The following is a 16,030-nucleotide window of genomic DNA, read 5'->3' as shown; positions in this document are numbered from 1 at the left end:
GAGGATGGGGCAACTTTCTTGGGCTGGGGAGGTAGCAGCAGTGCTGATTAATGGGGCTTTCTTCTCACAGAGCCTTCTGGATGAGCACTGTCTTCTGGGCTTTGTTCTGTTGCAAGCCATTCTCTTGCCCAATCTTCTCCCTCCATAGTGTCCCCAGGTCTTGGCCATGGGAGACCCATGTGCAAAACAGAATTGATCTCATAGAGCTGTTATGAAATTCAACTGTAGAATAGCTTGCTTGCTTGCTTGCTTGCTTCTAAAGGGCTCTGGAAATTACCATTAATCTTAAGAAACAGGTGGAATACTCCCAAGAACTACCTTCCATCCTCTGCACATTCTCAATATACCAAAGAGGTATTTCATCATTGTGTGACCCCAGCCCAACCTGGGAGAGGATCCTGCAGTGCCTATTCCATGAGCCTGGATAATATCCCCTCTTCAGTCTGATAAACCACAGCCCTGGTCTCTCGATGGATGGTCTGAAAATCGCAGCATGGAACAGGTGTCGGCTGCAGCTGTTTGCCCTGTGATAACCCCTTTGGCTACAGAGCTAAAAATACAGGCACTTCCTGAAGAAATAGCACCAGCAGCGAAACTCGCAGAGAAAGACCCTGACCCTAGCAGTAGTAAAGACTTTGCATTTGCTTTGTTCATTCAGTCTCAGCTGCTTTTCAGTGCCCTTCCTGCTGCATTTAGCATTGCAGTTTCTGGCCATTTCTGATACCTTCCTTGGGGCATCCCATAACTTTGCTTTTCTTTCTTCCATGCAGGATTACAGAGTGAATATTTTCTTGCGGCAGCAGTGGAATGACCCCCGGCTGGCATACAACGAGTATCCAGATGATTCCTTGGACTTGGACCCATCCATGTTGGACTCCATCTGGAAACCCGATTTGTTCTTTGCTAATGAAAAAGGGGCTCATTTCCATGAGATCACCACAGATAACAAACTTCTGCGCATCGCCAGAAATGGGAATGTCCTGTACAGTATCAGGTGAGAAAAGGAAGCATGGAGACCCTTTGCAAGTCTCCAGGGTGTGGGTCCTTCATATGTTGAATCTTGAACTAGACTGCAACATGAATTCTGGAGTAATGTTCCATTTAAAATGATATTGCAAAAGCATGAAATCATGTGAAGATATTTCAGGGCTGAATTAAGACCTTTAGAAGCCCTAAGCACTTAAAAGTTTTTGGTGCCCCCATAGATATCTAATTTGAAATATAAACAATAACAAACCGTAAAATATTGTCTTCTACAGTTATTGCATAAAGTTCAGCATGACTGAATCTTGTTTTTACATTTTTTGTTGCCCTGAACTTATGACACACATATTGTGGGAGCCTTTTTTGCGGAACCTGGTTCAGCTGCACCTTATGTTCCATGGTAAATTTGGCAATGGAAAATTACAGTGGTACCTCGTGTTACAGACAGGATCTGTTCCAGAGGCCCATCCATAACGTGAAAAGCCCGCAACTCAAAGTGCTGTGTCTGTGCAGGCGCACAGCGCAATTTAGCACTTCTGCGCATGCGCGAGTGGCGAAACCCGGAAGTAACCCATTCCGGTACTTCTGGGTTGCCGTGGGATGCAAAACGAAAACATGCAACCTGAAGCAGACATAACATGAGGTATGACTGTATAGCGCTTATTTTGCTTAATGGCCAATTCAGCCCTGAGATAATTGTTTGTTCTTACACTACATGAGTTAACAAGATCTAAGATGGCTAGGGTTACTGACAACAAGGCGTGGTTCAGCAGGCACCAAGGTTTGTTCCTATATCAGAAGGGCAAACAATAGGGCCAGTGTGCCAAGGGCTGCACTAAACTTTTCCACTATCTTAGATTTCTTTAACATATGACACATTAGTCAGACTGGGCATGGTGCCTCTTAGATTCTATAGAAAAAAACACATGCAGCAATATCCCATGCATATCTATTCCAACAAAAATCCCACCAAAGTAGGTTTGTGTAGAAGGGATGGGGCGCCATTTTCAAGCCAGGAGCTGTGCTTCCTAGTAGAAAGAGCTCAGGGGTTGCATTCAAGAGGTGCGTGGAGTGAGAGCCAAAAGAAGGCACACAATTACATACACATATACACCCGCACAAAACTATTTGCCATGTAAACAGATACACGGAAGCTTTCCTTTTCGTTTTCTCTGTAGCCTTTCCCCCTCTCCCCCAAGGTTTGTGAATGTTGGTGGGCAGGAGATGCTCTCTAGCATCCTTTATATCTCCTGACTGTGCAAAATGCAAAAAGCAACTCAGTAATCTCAAGTAGAATCCACCAAATAAGCTCAACACACGGGGAAACTGCAAGGCCTGCCATACAACTGTTTCAAACCTCAACTTTCAAAATGCATGTGCATCCCAAAAACTACATGCATGCAATTGCAAAATTCATATATGACTTTTTGAGTATTTGTAAGGAACACATCTGCCTCTCTGCCAAGACACTTTCCCCTCTGCCTTGATTGTCTTGCAGACAAAGGAACTGCAGTTGCACACTTTGCCCTTTGACCTCTCAGCTGCTCGCTGCCAGACAGCTGATGGTCAGGAGGAGACCCAGAAGGCCAATCACAGCCTGGAGCAGGTTTGCCACCCTTGGTGTGTAAACTTCAGCCATATTCAGGATCACTTTACCGTGATTCATTGTGCCTGATTCACTGTTACAAAATCCTGAGTACAGTGGTATCTCGGGTTACAAACACTTTGGGTTACAAACTCCACTAATCTGGAAGTAGTGCTTCGGGTTGAGAACTTTGCCCCAGGATGAGAACAGAAATTGCGCAGCGGCAGGCCCCATTAGCAAAAACGCACCTCAGGTTAAGAACTGTTTCGGGTTAATAATGGACCTCTGGAACAAAGTAAGTTCGTAACCCGAGGTACTACTGTACGTAGTCTTGCTTTGTAAAATGGCAATACCTCAGTGGACCACAGAGATTCTAGAAAAAAATTCTAGAGAACATGCGACAGACATTAGTGCTGCCCTTTGCAGCAGCACTTCTTTGAAAATTTGGTACAATATGAGAATATATAAGGGGATTCTCCGCACACTGGTATATTACAGTTTGAAAGATGTTCCAGCTCAGTCTCCTTTGCTTGGAGGAGAATGAAAATTATTTCGAGAGAGGGCAAATCACACAGTAGAACCAGATAGATCTGGCTTTCCCCCCCACCATTTCTCAACACAGTTATTTCTGGGTCATTGGATTTCAGATTAATGCTATGTGAACTGAGATAACCGCACTGATTTCAATTTGGAAATAATCCATTCTAGCCACCTCCGAACCTCCCTTCCCGCCGCCTCCCCGCTCTCCTAAAAAGAATGCAATTAAGAATATGCAATTTTCCTGTTAAGTGCAGCCTAATGCTAGAGAGGGAAAGCGCTGACAATAGATTCTAAAGACTACCTTTCTGTGAACTCGTGCAATGTTTGCAAACTCTGGCTTGCTGAAGCCTTGCAGTGCAATCCCAAAATGCACAGGGGCACATCCCACGGGGACACCTGGCTCATGTCGCAGGTGTCGTGCTGGTGTGCTGAGGAACAGAATAAACAGCCAGTGTAGTAATGCAGACAAAAAAGGAAGGGGGGAGGAAACCCAGGAGGTGGCTTCAGTTCAAGCAGCAGACAGCAAAGCCGTAGTCCAAGCACGTAGCCCAGCTCTTTGGGAACCTAAAGCTTTAATTCACACAGCTGTTTGAAATGCTTTCCAGCTAACAATAGGTAGGTAATAAAACAACTGCCACCAAAGGTGACCTACCATTTATAGTTATGTTCAGAGAGGTGAGAGACATGTGTTCTCATACCTCTCGTGTCTGAAAGGTGTACGGAGGAGCAATACTCATGGAGGCTGGTGTTGGGAAAGGTGGAGTGATCTACAGTATGACCCTAGTCATGCCTACTCAGAAGAAAGTCCTATGGAGTCAAGTTGTTGTGTGTGCTAAGTTGAGTATGTTTGGGGGGGAATGAGGTCTGCTCGTTCAATGGGACTCCCCCCCCCTTTCTTTCTTGGGCCCCTGTGCTCCCTAAACAGGATGGGGGATACTGGGAGAGGCTTGCCTGGCACCTTTGTTCAACACCTTTAGGTGCCAGGCAAAAACATTCCTTTTCTCCCAGGCCTTTGGCTAATTAAACAATCTATGACCTTTTAAACCATGTGTGTGTGTTATTGTTTTTGTTTGTTACGATTTTATGGAATTTTGTGTTTTTATATTGTAAACTGCCCTGTGATCCTCGAATGAATGGTGGAAAAACAAACAAACAAAAAATATATTTTTTAAACAGGGGCCATTGCAGGGTCTGAAAGGACCCCAATGAGAGGGGGGGCAGCATCTTCCGTAGGACTGTGTTCATCATCATACAATGAACAGATCAGGGATCAGCTGGGTTGGATCTCTCCAAGGTCAACCCTATCACTATTTGCCTCATGCCATGTGACAGATTTTGAGAGACAGCAACAGCAGTCTTTCCATCTGCCGTTCCTCCTGAGCCCCTTGGTCATTCCACCCGTAGATCAGAGCTATGGGTGGTATCCAACCCACTCATTCCATCAGCACAAGGGTTCCTGCCGGTTGCAGTAGGGCTTCCCACCCTCCCCGCTATGCACCCCCTTCAGTCTTTATAGGTTTCCTCAAAACCCTCCAGAGCACAGGGCACCTGCAAAATGAAGGCAAGGGGCAAACATTCTGTTGTGTGATTTAAAAAATCCTTGTGCAGACAGAATGAGTTAGTTGTCAGCTGCCCTATATGTCCCGTAGGCCTGTCTGGCATCCCTTAAAAACTCGCCTGCAACCCTTGGGTGCACAGAAGGATGCTATTGCATTGCCAATATTGTTGTACGATTCAGCTGCCAGTCAGCTTCTGCAGAGCAAATGGGGTTGCGGGAGGGCGCACCATATCGTCCTTCGCCTCAGGTAGCAAAATGTTGTGGACCTGACCTGGGTCTCTCTCTGATGCAATTACCTGCAAGTGCTCCTGTTATTGCAGCTGTTGTTGGGGGAAATGGGTCCAATCTGATTCTGACACTGGTAGCTTTCACTGTTTCTCTTGCTACAGAACATGTAGGAACATTTTCTCCTCACCTGATAGCTGTGTCCTTAGCACACGTGATCATCAGACTTGGCACAATATACCCCATGGTGATGGAGCATTTCAAACTGCTGGTTGAGGGAATTTAATGTTTTAATGCTACCCCTGTCCCTGCCCCTGCCCCCCAAAAAAATGTAATTGAATTTTCATAGCCAGTGAAGATTGCCTCATAGGTTCCTCTGGATGTTCTGCCTTTTCATATGTGGAGATATCTATGTTGGGGAGCATAAATATTAAGCAGCATTAATGGAGTTAATGTTTGGAGCATGGCCCTGTTTCCAGAAGTCAGGGGGTTGTGCTCTCTGTATCTCCCTCCCCTGCCCATAGGCCTGAGGGTGACCCCTGCTCACCTCAGTTGTCACCCCAATGACTTTAGTGCAACTTGCTTGTCACATCAGCTTGAAGCATCTCGAATCACGGTCTCTGTTCCTTTCACAGGATCACCTTGACGCTGGCTTGTCCCATGGATCTGAAGAACTTCCCCATGGACGTCCAGACATGTATTATGCAGTTGGAGAGCTGTGAGTCTTGAAGGTTTCCCCTCTAAAAATAGCTGCCATTCTGCACACAGACTTCCACTGCATCATCTGTTCAGCTCTTAGCCGAATCCTCCAATTATGAAAGAGAAACCGGAGGGAAGAAGGAAGAGATGAAGCATTGGGACAGACTGTGTTGTCATGTGCAAGTTTTCATGCTTCTCTGATCACACTCCCTGCCAGTGTTCAAGCCGTCCAGCTTAAATTTAGCTTGCTTCAACAGATTCTCAGTGGAGAATACTCTGGGGTAGAGGGCAACAACAAAAATCCTTTGTCTGGAGAAGACTGTGTGATACAATACTTGCTCAATATTTATCAGCCCTTGTCCTCTGTCCTTCATTCCTGTTGAGTCCATTTAAAGGCACTATCTTCACCAGCCAGGTGTTCTCCAGATGATATTGGACAGCAACTCCTTTGAGGCTGATGGGAGCTGTAGTCCAGCTATATCTGAGTGGCACCAGGTTGATGAAGGCTTTTGTGCTGAATGCTCTGCTGTCAACAAAAATGGCTGCCATCTGCCTCGTTCCCTGGTGTCTGCCTGATGCCTAGTAGATCTCTTGGTGCTGTGGTGTTTCACATTTCTTCACCCCTGCTCGACATCACTAGCTGCCAGTGGCGGAGCCCAGATAATGCAGAATGTCATGATGACACATCACAAGGCATGTAGGTGTCAGATAAGGGGAGGAGAAAACTAAATGAGCAGCAGCCCCTCTAGGTAGCAGTTCTGCATTTACCCTAGCATCTAGTTTTGACCCTCCTGTAAATTGTGGACTGTCTGGCAGGGAGCAGCATCCGTTATATGTGTGTATCTTGCTGTTAAGAGACAAAATGTTTGTACTAAAGTCGTACCTCGGTTCTCGAATGGCTTAGTTGCCAAACACATCAGCTCCCAAATGCCGCAAATCCAGAAGTATGTTTGTGAATGTTTTTCGGAAGCCAAATGTCCAACACGGCTTCCGATTGAGTGCAGGAAGCTCCTGCAGCCATTTGGAAGCCATGCCTTGGTTTTCGAACGGTTTCGGGAGTCAAACGGACTCCCAGAACAGTTTAAGTTTGAGAACCAATGCACCACTGTACTAGATTTGAATGTTAGCCATGTCAGTTGGTCATCTGAATTTTACCTTAAGCCCCCATTGCCATTTCGCCCTGTGTACACTTCTTTTTATATGTCTTTAAATTAATCCACGCTTGCAAATGTGTGCACCCAACATCCCTTCCACAGTGAACCTATTCAGAGTTCAGAAACACATCTAACTCAAAACAGCTTTGGGGCTATTATTTCTTGGCCCCTCCAAGCATTTGAATCCAGTGCAAATCACAGTTCATGCTAAAGTGTTTTGTTTTTCCCTCTGCTGTTTATAGTTGGCTACACAATGAACGATCTGATATTTGAGTGGCAAGAGAAAGGAGCTGTGCAGGTTGCTGATGATTTAACCCTGCCTCAGTTCATCCTAAAGGAAGAAAAGGACTTGCGCTACTGCACGAAGCATTACAATACAGGTCAGTGGTGGACTTGCACTTCTTGCATTACCATGCTAAGCATTATAATGCAAGTCAGTGATGGCCGATATATGCTAAATGTTCCTCCCTAGAAATACAGTGGCGCCTCGCAAGACGAAATTAATCCGTTCCGCGAGTGTCTTCGTCTAGCGGTTTTTCGTCTTGCGAAGCAACCCTATTAGCGGCTTAACAGATTAGCGCTATTAGCGGTTTAGCGGCTATTAAAGGCTTAGCGGCTTAGCGGCTTAGCTGCTAAAAGGCTATTAAAGGCTTAGCGGCTTAGATAAAGGGGGGGGGAAGCGGGGAAAAAAATCTCAAGACTCGCAAGACATTTTCGTCTTGCGAAGCAACCCCATAGGGAAATTCGTCCTGCGAAGCAACTCAAAAACGGAAAACCCTTTCGTCTAGCGGGTTTTCCGTCTTGCGAGGCATTCGTCTTGTGGGGCACCACTGTAGTCAACTGATGAGATTCTGGCTCCACACATTTTGTTCAGCACTTCTCTTTAGTGATAAACACCAACCACGCCACTTGTTCAACGAGCCATCTAATCGATAGCAAAGTTAGCAAAGTTGCTACATCAGACCAAAATGTTATTTACAGCAGCTTCTTGTGTTTGGAACACTCTAAAAGCAGAACTAGATATTACAAGAGACGTGGAACTCCCTCCCTCCTTACTAGTAATGTGACAAGATTCCATCACTAGGCATCATTTTCTGTTGTATCACATGTTCATTGCATGCTGCTCTGGTTCCGTTCCGCTGCCGCTCATCTTCTGCAAAAAGCCCTGTTTTTGGCACACTGTCTGCTGTGGCAAAATGATATAATTGACATAATTTATTAAGTCAATTGCTTAAGTCACATTGTCATTCTGTTACTCCATGCCATTCATTTCAGTGCAAAGAAAATGCAATGCAAATGGCAGGGGTGGGGAACCCTAGTCAATTGCATGTTGGTTGCAACTTGAAAGCATGAACAACATTGCATTTGCTGGATTGATTTCCAGTCTGAATATGGGATGAGTAAGTGAACATTGATGATTTCCAACCTTGTTTCTGTTTCACTAGAATTCTCCAACACCCCTAGTCATCACATTGTTAGTTTCCACACCCTCACTGCAACCTACGATGTTAGGCAAGGGTGAGGTAATACACAGTGGAGTGGTGTCATACCAATCCCTTTATTATACAGAATGGTACTGGGAATCCAGGAAAAATTGCTACAGCAACTCTCTGGTTCTTGTTACATATAGATAATCACAGTTCTGGAGCTTGAGTCCCATATAATTGGGAACAGAGCATGCAGTAAGTTCAGATAAAAAGGAGACTTAGGCTGCAAGCCTAACCCTGTCTACTCAGAAGTAAGTCCTATTAAAATCAGGGGGACTCACTACCAGGTAAGGATTGCAGCTTTAGCTAGTGTGTTTGTGTAGCAAAACAACAAATGAAAACACTGGATACATTAGTAAATGCTCAAAATTTTATTTAAAATTTTGAGAGCTGTTCTGTGGTTTACGGCAATTTATTTATTTTTAAATCAACTTGCTTTGCAGTTAAAGTAGAAATGGTAGAAACACTGCAAAAATTAGAGGATCTCAGTTGTGACAAGAAAAATGTCAGCAAAAAAACCCTTAATTTTTCAGGAAGAAAATATATTGCCTGTGAAATTAATTTTTTTTTACTAATTCTAGAATGTCTTGGGTGATATCCAACTAAATAATACTCAGAGTAGACCCATCAAAATGTATGGACTTGTCAACTGATTTCAATGGGTTTAGACAGTGGCAGGACCTTTACATGCAAATATGATCCACAACTGGTTGTTTTCCCAAATGCATGCCTTTGCAGCTGGAGCTCAGGAAAGGATTTATTTATTTTATTCAAAACAACATATCTCACCTTTTCTGAAAGAATACAGCACCCAAGGCATATACCAAAAAATACAGCAAACATTCGCATTATTCTTACTATAATCTTCCGAGCAAGTTGTACTAAGTGAGTCATGTTCCTCAATTTCTATGAGTTTACTCTAAGCAGAACTATCATTAGATGCAACCCCTTAAGTTTTCTGTACTATTTTAAAAGTAGGATCTGCCAACACTTGACAGTTCATCGAATCTGCAAGTAAATCTCTGAAAGGTTTTGTAAACAAGCGCTCTCTGTATACATGGGATGCCTCTAATTTGGGAGATGGAGCATGCAGTTTCAATAATTCCTTCAATTCAGACATATGCAGGCTGAAGAGCACACATCTATCCCCACAGGTGGGTTGCAGTTTAGTATTCCTGATAGGAAGCTGCTAAGTACTTGTTGCTCTGTTGTTTGAAAGGACAAAGAAACCAGGAAGCAAGTGAGGGCTTATGCCTACTTTGCTCTGGGAACCAACTGCCCAACACAATTTCCCAACTAACTAGGATGTTGCAATCTGCAAAACTTTCCCTGTTAGGGAAAGTGTCACCTGTGAAGCAGCCCTGAAATTGTGCCCAGGGCTGAATCTACACAGAGATAGATAGATAGATAGATAGATAGATAGATGACAGATAGATAGATAGATAGATAGATAGATAGATAGATAGATGATAGATAGATGATAGATAGATAGATAGATAGATAGATAGATAGATAGATAGATGATAGATAGATAATAGATAGATGGTATAGATAAATGGTATAGATAGATAGATATACACACCGTATATATAAAAAACTGCTGTGAAATTTTTTTTTTTAAAAAAAAAAGTTGTAAAATATATATGGAATTTGCCATTAGCTCATCAGCACTCATCAGCACCATCTAGTGTCGCATTTGTATATAGGGCACTTAAAACATTATAGTTGCAGCTGTATAGCTGAATCCTAGGGTAGGAAATGGTTATTTGAGCTGGTGACCTCTTGCCTAAAAGTGCTTCCTATCAAGACTCTCACATGCCCCTGCTGATCCCTATTAGGCTAACCTTTTCCTGGTTCATTCCTAGGCAAGTTCACCTGCATAGAAGCTCGTTTCCACCTGGAGCGGCAGATGGGCTACTACCTGATCCAGATGTACATCCCCAGTCTGCTGATTGTAATTCTCTCCTGGATCTCCTTCTGGATCAACATGGATGCTGCGCCTGCCCGAGTTGGTCTGGGCATCACTACTGTGCTCACTATGACCACGCAGAGCTCTGGTTCCCGAGCATCTTTGCCCAAGGTAAAATGTCCTCTTTGAAGCAGGTAATTCAGAAATCCCTATGGGAGCAGGCAGAGCTCAGTTAGAGCATCTCTAGTTATAAAGGATTGGGTTGCAGGTGCAAATATTCCAATCTGGTAAATGTCTAAACCACAGAGCCTAGGGCTTGCCAATCAGAAGGTCGGCAGTTTGAATCCCCGCGAGGGGTGAGTTCCCGTTGCTCGGTCCCAGCGCCTGCCAACCTAGCAGTTTGAAAGCACATCAAAGTGCAAGTAGATAAATAGGTACCACTCCAATGGGGAAGGTAAACAGCGTTTCCGTATGCTGCTCTGGTTCGCCAGAAGTGGCTTAGTCATGCTGACCACATGACCTGGAAGCTGTCTGAGGACAAACGCCTGCTCCCTCGGCCAGTAAGGCGAGATGAGCGCCGCAACCCCAGAGTCATCCGTGACTGGACTTAACAGTCAGGGGTCCCTTTACCTTTACCTTTATGTCCCTAAGTAGCTTTTTGCAGCTAACACCTTTCAAAACACCAGCTTGGCATATTCCTCAGCTGTTTCCCATATTCCCCACCCCAAACCCTTAGCATATATAATCGGTGGATCCCTTTCACTTTCTTCCAAAGTGAAGTAAGCTTCCAAATGGGTAATTACTTCACCGGAAGATAAAGCGTTTAACACCAGTTAAATTAAACCGAATCAGTAGTGAAATAATGGCTCTGCACTGGCATTGTATCTCTCCAGGATTATCTCCATATGCAGTGAAACAATGGCAAAATCCATCAGTTTTCGAATGATGTCGCAGAGGTTATTTTTTTAAGATTATTTTGTGTATTACCTGTCTCTCCAGTAAGCTTTTGATAATATAATGAAGATGTGGTCCCTGGAAATGACCAAGAACAGGTTAATAATATGATAATTGCAGCATGAATTGTGACTGCAAAGAAATGGGAAAAACAGAGAAGATCCTCAGATACAGAATCAGCTAAAAAGACCATGGAATACTTAAGCAGTGGTACTTATGCATTTAATTAGATTCAGAGTAGGTAAGGAACAAGAAAATAAAATTACTATTTTTTGAAAGCTGTATATTTAAAATATATACATTTATACAATACCCACTTTAATTAGATTATACCAGAAGATTTACTCTAGTCCTAGAAGAAAATATATAATATTAATGACTTGAAGTTTAGTGATTAACACATTATATATTGGTTATCACCATTTCATCGTCTTGTTTTCTCCCCTCTTAAGCTGTCGTTATGAATTGCAGCTTGTGAATTAACTGTCAAAAATTATTAGTATGGATTAATTAATGGTAATCATAATAATAAAAAGAAGACATTAAAGCAGAACTAATTTAACTCTTGTTGACAGTAGCCAGCCAGGTAATAGCTACAGTTCACTTTTAAGGGATCCTATTGAAAGTATCATTTCTTAAGGCTGAACTAAACCTTGCTTTCAAATGCATGTAATAAAACCTGTTTGAAAGAAAAGCTGATCTGGGAAGAGAATCATTTTGAGGGGAGAAATTGAGGCTGGTAGGCTTAACCTAACTCTCCCCCCTGCCAGTCTGCACGCTGCTTTCTCTTGTTGCACAATACACCCACAACTGAACAAAGTGTTTCAAGTGTATCTTTACCTTCCTAGATGTGAAATTCTGTGGGGAAGAAAGCAGCTGGTGGAAGGGGGGCAATTTAGAGCAGAGAAATTATCAGAGCAGGATTAAGTACTCCTTCCTCTTTGGCTTCTCTGATCTAAATCATCCCCTTCTGAAGTGTCTTTTCTTTTTCTTTCAAGAAAAAAAAAGTCTGTTGGGATTTTGCTTCACCCAAATATGTGTAGTGATCAAATGAGCTGAGATGAAGCACCTTGACATTAAGTGATGTCCTTACAGTGACTGAGTTACAGGGTAAAGTGAAGAGTGATCAGAGAAGTAACTGTCAGGAGCTCGTCCTACTCTCGAGTAGGACCCTGGCAGAGACACATGCCCGACTGGCATATTCTCTCCCTCCTGGTTGTTCTTTCGGGAGCTTCAAAAGCTTTCTTCAGCTGGAACATCACAGCGACTGATGCCAACAGACACCGGCACACTTAGGGATCCGCAGAGTCTTTGTAGTTTGTGTAACAGACCTCAACAACTCAGCATTTTGGCTAATCTACTTTATTTACATATAAACACACACGGAGCACTGCAACATGGCTCCCTCTCTCTCTAGCGTCAGACAGCAAAGAGAGAGAAAACAAAGGACAATAGTCCCACTTCACGGAACACAGTAACACAAACATCCTGGCTCCGTCACTTCCCACTCTGTGGAGTCAAAACATACACCGTCATGTGATAGACAAAAATCCCATGACTGCAATCATGGAGCAGGAATTCCAACGGTAACATTCAGCATGGGACTTTTAATTCCAATTGCTTTAAGGGAATATATATAAGATCACTGAAGTTGACTGGGTTTGTCCATTCCCTTGCTAGGGAGACCATCTGGAGAATGAAAGAAAAACCCCACATGGTCATCTGAGTTTCCTAGAGAAATAAAGACAATCATTTACATAGACATAAAATACATTTTTTGAAAAAATCAAAGCATAATTCTCATAGATGAGGGGTGAATGAGGAGTCGGTGCATCAACTAGGAAGGGGAGAAAGTACCCACAGTAAAGGAATGGCAGAACAAGTTACTAAACTATGCAGAAGTGGCTCAATTGACAAATAGGTTAAGGGGAAATACAAAACAATCATTTTATGAGGAACGGCTAAGGGAGCTGGGCATGTTTAGCCTGGAGAAGAGGAGGTTAAGGGGTGATATGATAGCCATGTTCAACTATATAAAAGGATGTCACATAGAGGAGGGAGAAAGGTTGTTTTCTGCTGCTCCAGAGAAGCGGACACGGAGCAATGGATCCAAACTACAAGAAAAAAGATTCCACCTAAACATTAGGAAGAACTTCCTGACAGTAAGAGCTGTTCGACAGTGGAATTTGCTGCCAAGGAGTGTGGTGGAGTCTCCTTCTTTGGAGGTCTTTAAGCAGAGGCTTGACAACCATATGTCAGGAGTGCTCTGATGGTGTTTCCTGCTTGGCAGGGGGTTGGACTCAATGGCCCTTGTGGTCTCTTCCAGCTCTATGATTCTATGATTTACTCAAAAATGGGATATGTTTAAGAAATACTTCCAAAAATATAGTGACGATATAATATCTATGGCAGCATTTGAATTACCCTTGTGTAAATCAAATATTAATAAATAAGGGAAAATGGTCCAATATGTTATAAGAAAGTAATAGAGTATATTAAGAGTAAGGTAATAAGTATAAGTACATTCAATATTGTAAATGTTATGTACATCGGGAAATGACGGGAAGCCTATTTTAATATGGTTTAGTTTACTTGATTCTACTTTGGTTTATTTTTTAGTTAGAAAATATAAGGAAAGAGCACGTATAAGTTTAAATTAATATTTAACGGTAAAATTATTTAAGATTATTATTATTATTATAATCACTATTACCTTTTCTTTGTACGTGTATTTAAGAACATGTATGATATCCATGGATTTCAATAAAGAAGTTTTTTTTAAAAAAGGAAGATGCATCAACCACACCATCTTCTCAAGGAAAGTTATGGTTCTTTCATGAGAAATTTCACCATCAGTATAGGCTTGAGATTCTAGCCTCCTATTAAATTCCTGCTTCCACCCAGACATCAATGACTGTCTGGCTCATTGTTTATTATCTATTTAGTGCCATTCATCATATCCCAAGACAAATTTAGGAAGCACCAGCTTCACTTCCTTTTGACCTCTAGTTCAATAAAGAAGGGCAGATAGGCTATTACAATCCATGAATACCTCGTGGTTTAAAGATTGGATAAAAGATCAAATCCTTTCAATAGGTTCAACAGCATATGAGCCATGTAAGACCACCGTTGTGTACAATATAGCATGTACAAATCAGTCGCTCTCTTTCAACCAGGACTGATGAGAGAAGAACAATTGAAGGGCGTAACACTGGTAGCTCAGCAGTAGCAGTAGAGCATCAGTATTGCATGCAGAAGATCCCAGGTTCGATACTTGGCATCTCCTGGGAATGTCCACTGTCTGAAACTCTGGAGAGACGCTGCCAGTCATTGTGGGCAGTACTGATCTTAGAGGGGCAGATGGTTGGGCCCCATACAAGGCAAGTTAAAAAGGCAAAGGAAGCACTTGCTCTGTTGTTGCATATTTAAAAAAAAGCAAAACCCAGCATATGCAGAGAAAATAGGCAACAAAATTACAAATGGAAATTTCTGGGGAAGAATGGAATTATTCATGGGGAAAACTTGATAAATATACAGTAGGTTCCGTATTGCAGGAAAATTGTGATGCTTCAGTGGCAAAGCATCTACTCTGTATGCAACAGGCCTGCGGTTCAGATCCCAGCATCTCTGGCATAGTTCTGGGAATGTCGCTACTCTGAAACAACCTGAGCTAAATGGACCAATCTTCCGATTCGTTACAGTGGTACCTCTGGTTGCAAATGGGATCCATTCCGGAGGCCTGTTTGCAACATGAAAAGCCCGCAACCTGAAGCACTGTATGTGCACAAGTGCGCAGTGCGATTTGGTGCTTGTGCGCATGCACGAAGCACGATTTAGCACTTCTGCGCATGCGTGAGTGGCAAAACCCAGAAGTAACCCTTTCCAGTACTTCCGGGTTGCCACGGGACGCAACCAGAAAAAACGTAACATGAAGCAAACGTAACATGAGGTATGACTGTACAAGGCAGCTTCCTATGTTCCTTTCTATCTCAGTGCTGTCTAAACCCTGTAGTAATGTTTCAAACCCAGTCGCTCTCTGTCAAAGGGCAAGAGGGGACTTTGCCCATTGTGTGTGGACCTGTGTGTGCTAGGAGATTGCAAGCAAAGGTCAAAAGCTATCCATTCTGTTTGGGTAGAAAGATTGCGTTTAGACCCTGAGATATTTGCCTCACCAATATTAAAAGGGATAGTGCCTAAAGTGAGTGTGGGGAACCATTAGCCTCCACAGATGTTGCTAAACTACAACTCCCATCAGCCCCAGGAAGAAGGGCCAATGGCCAGAGCTAATGGGAGTTGTGGTTCAGCAATAACTGGTGGGCCAAAGGTTCCCCAAACCTGATCCAAAGAAAAGGGTGGAATCTTGTTCTATAAGACAGTGAGATAAATGGACTGTAAATACTGGAGGATTTCTCAAATGCCTGAAGAATGGTGTGTAAGACAGTAGGATACAGCTGTCTTAAGTAAACTAAGACAGGTATGATGGGTGAAATGGGGTATGAGATGAAAATCTCTTTGAAATGCATGGGGCAAGTTATTGTAAGACAAAATACAGGAGTGGGAAGTCCATTTCCATTGACATAATGTGTGTGTGTGTGTGTGTGTGTGTGTGTGTGTGTGTGTGTTACCAGGCTTTATATTATGTACCAACCAAATACAGTGGTACCTCGTTTAAGAACAGTCCTGTTTATGAACGATTCAGTTTATGAACTCTACAAAATCGAAAGTAATGTCCCAGGTTGAGAACTTTACCTCAGTCTAAGAACGGAATCCGAACGGTGGAAGGGCACCGGCGGCGGGAGGCCTCCTTAGGGAAAGCGCATCTCGGTTTAAGAACAGTTTTGGTTTAAGAACGGACTTCCGGAATGGATTAAGTTCATAAACCGAGGTACCACTGTATGATGTTTAACATGTTTTATATTCCTTCATAAACTGCTT

The 16,030-nt window shown here is 43.0% G+C and overlaps 1 protein-coding gene across 2 annotated transcripts in view; it reads left to right on the top strand.

The window, feature by feature from the left end:
- Nucleotides 1–16,030, top strand: part of GLRA1 (glycine receptor alpha 1) — a 93,420-nt gene that overhangs the window by 67,814 nt on the left and 9,576 nt on the right. For both annotated transcript variants that reach the window (XM_080988516.1, XM_080988515.1), the window contains exons 4-7: nucleotides 771–994; nucleotides 5,528–5,610; nucleotides 6,988–7,125; nucleotides 10,098–10,312. In XM_080988516.1, coding sequence (XP_080844642.1) covers nucleotides 771–994; nucleotides 5,528–5,610; nucleotides 6,988–7,125; nucleotides 10,098–10,312 — 660 coding nt within the window. The remainder of the gene's footprint in view (nucleotides 1–770; nucleotides 995–5,527; nucleotides 5,611–6,987; nucleotides 7,126–10,097; nucleotides 10,313–16,030) is intronic.

This window comes from Podarcis pityusensis, assembly GCF_964106645.2.
Source record: "Podarcis pityusensis genome assembly, chromosome: 2".
Taxonomy (NCBI): domain Eukaryota; kingdom Metazoa; phylum Chordata; class Lepidosauria; order Squamata; family Lacertidae; genus Podarcis; species Podarcis pityusensis.
This window is presented reverse-complemented; position numbering and strand designations above follow the sequence as displayed.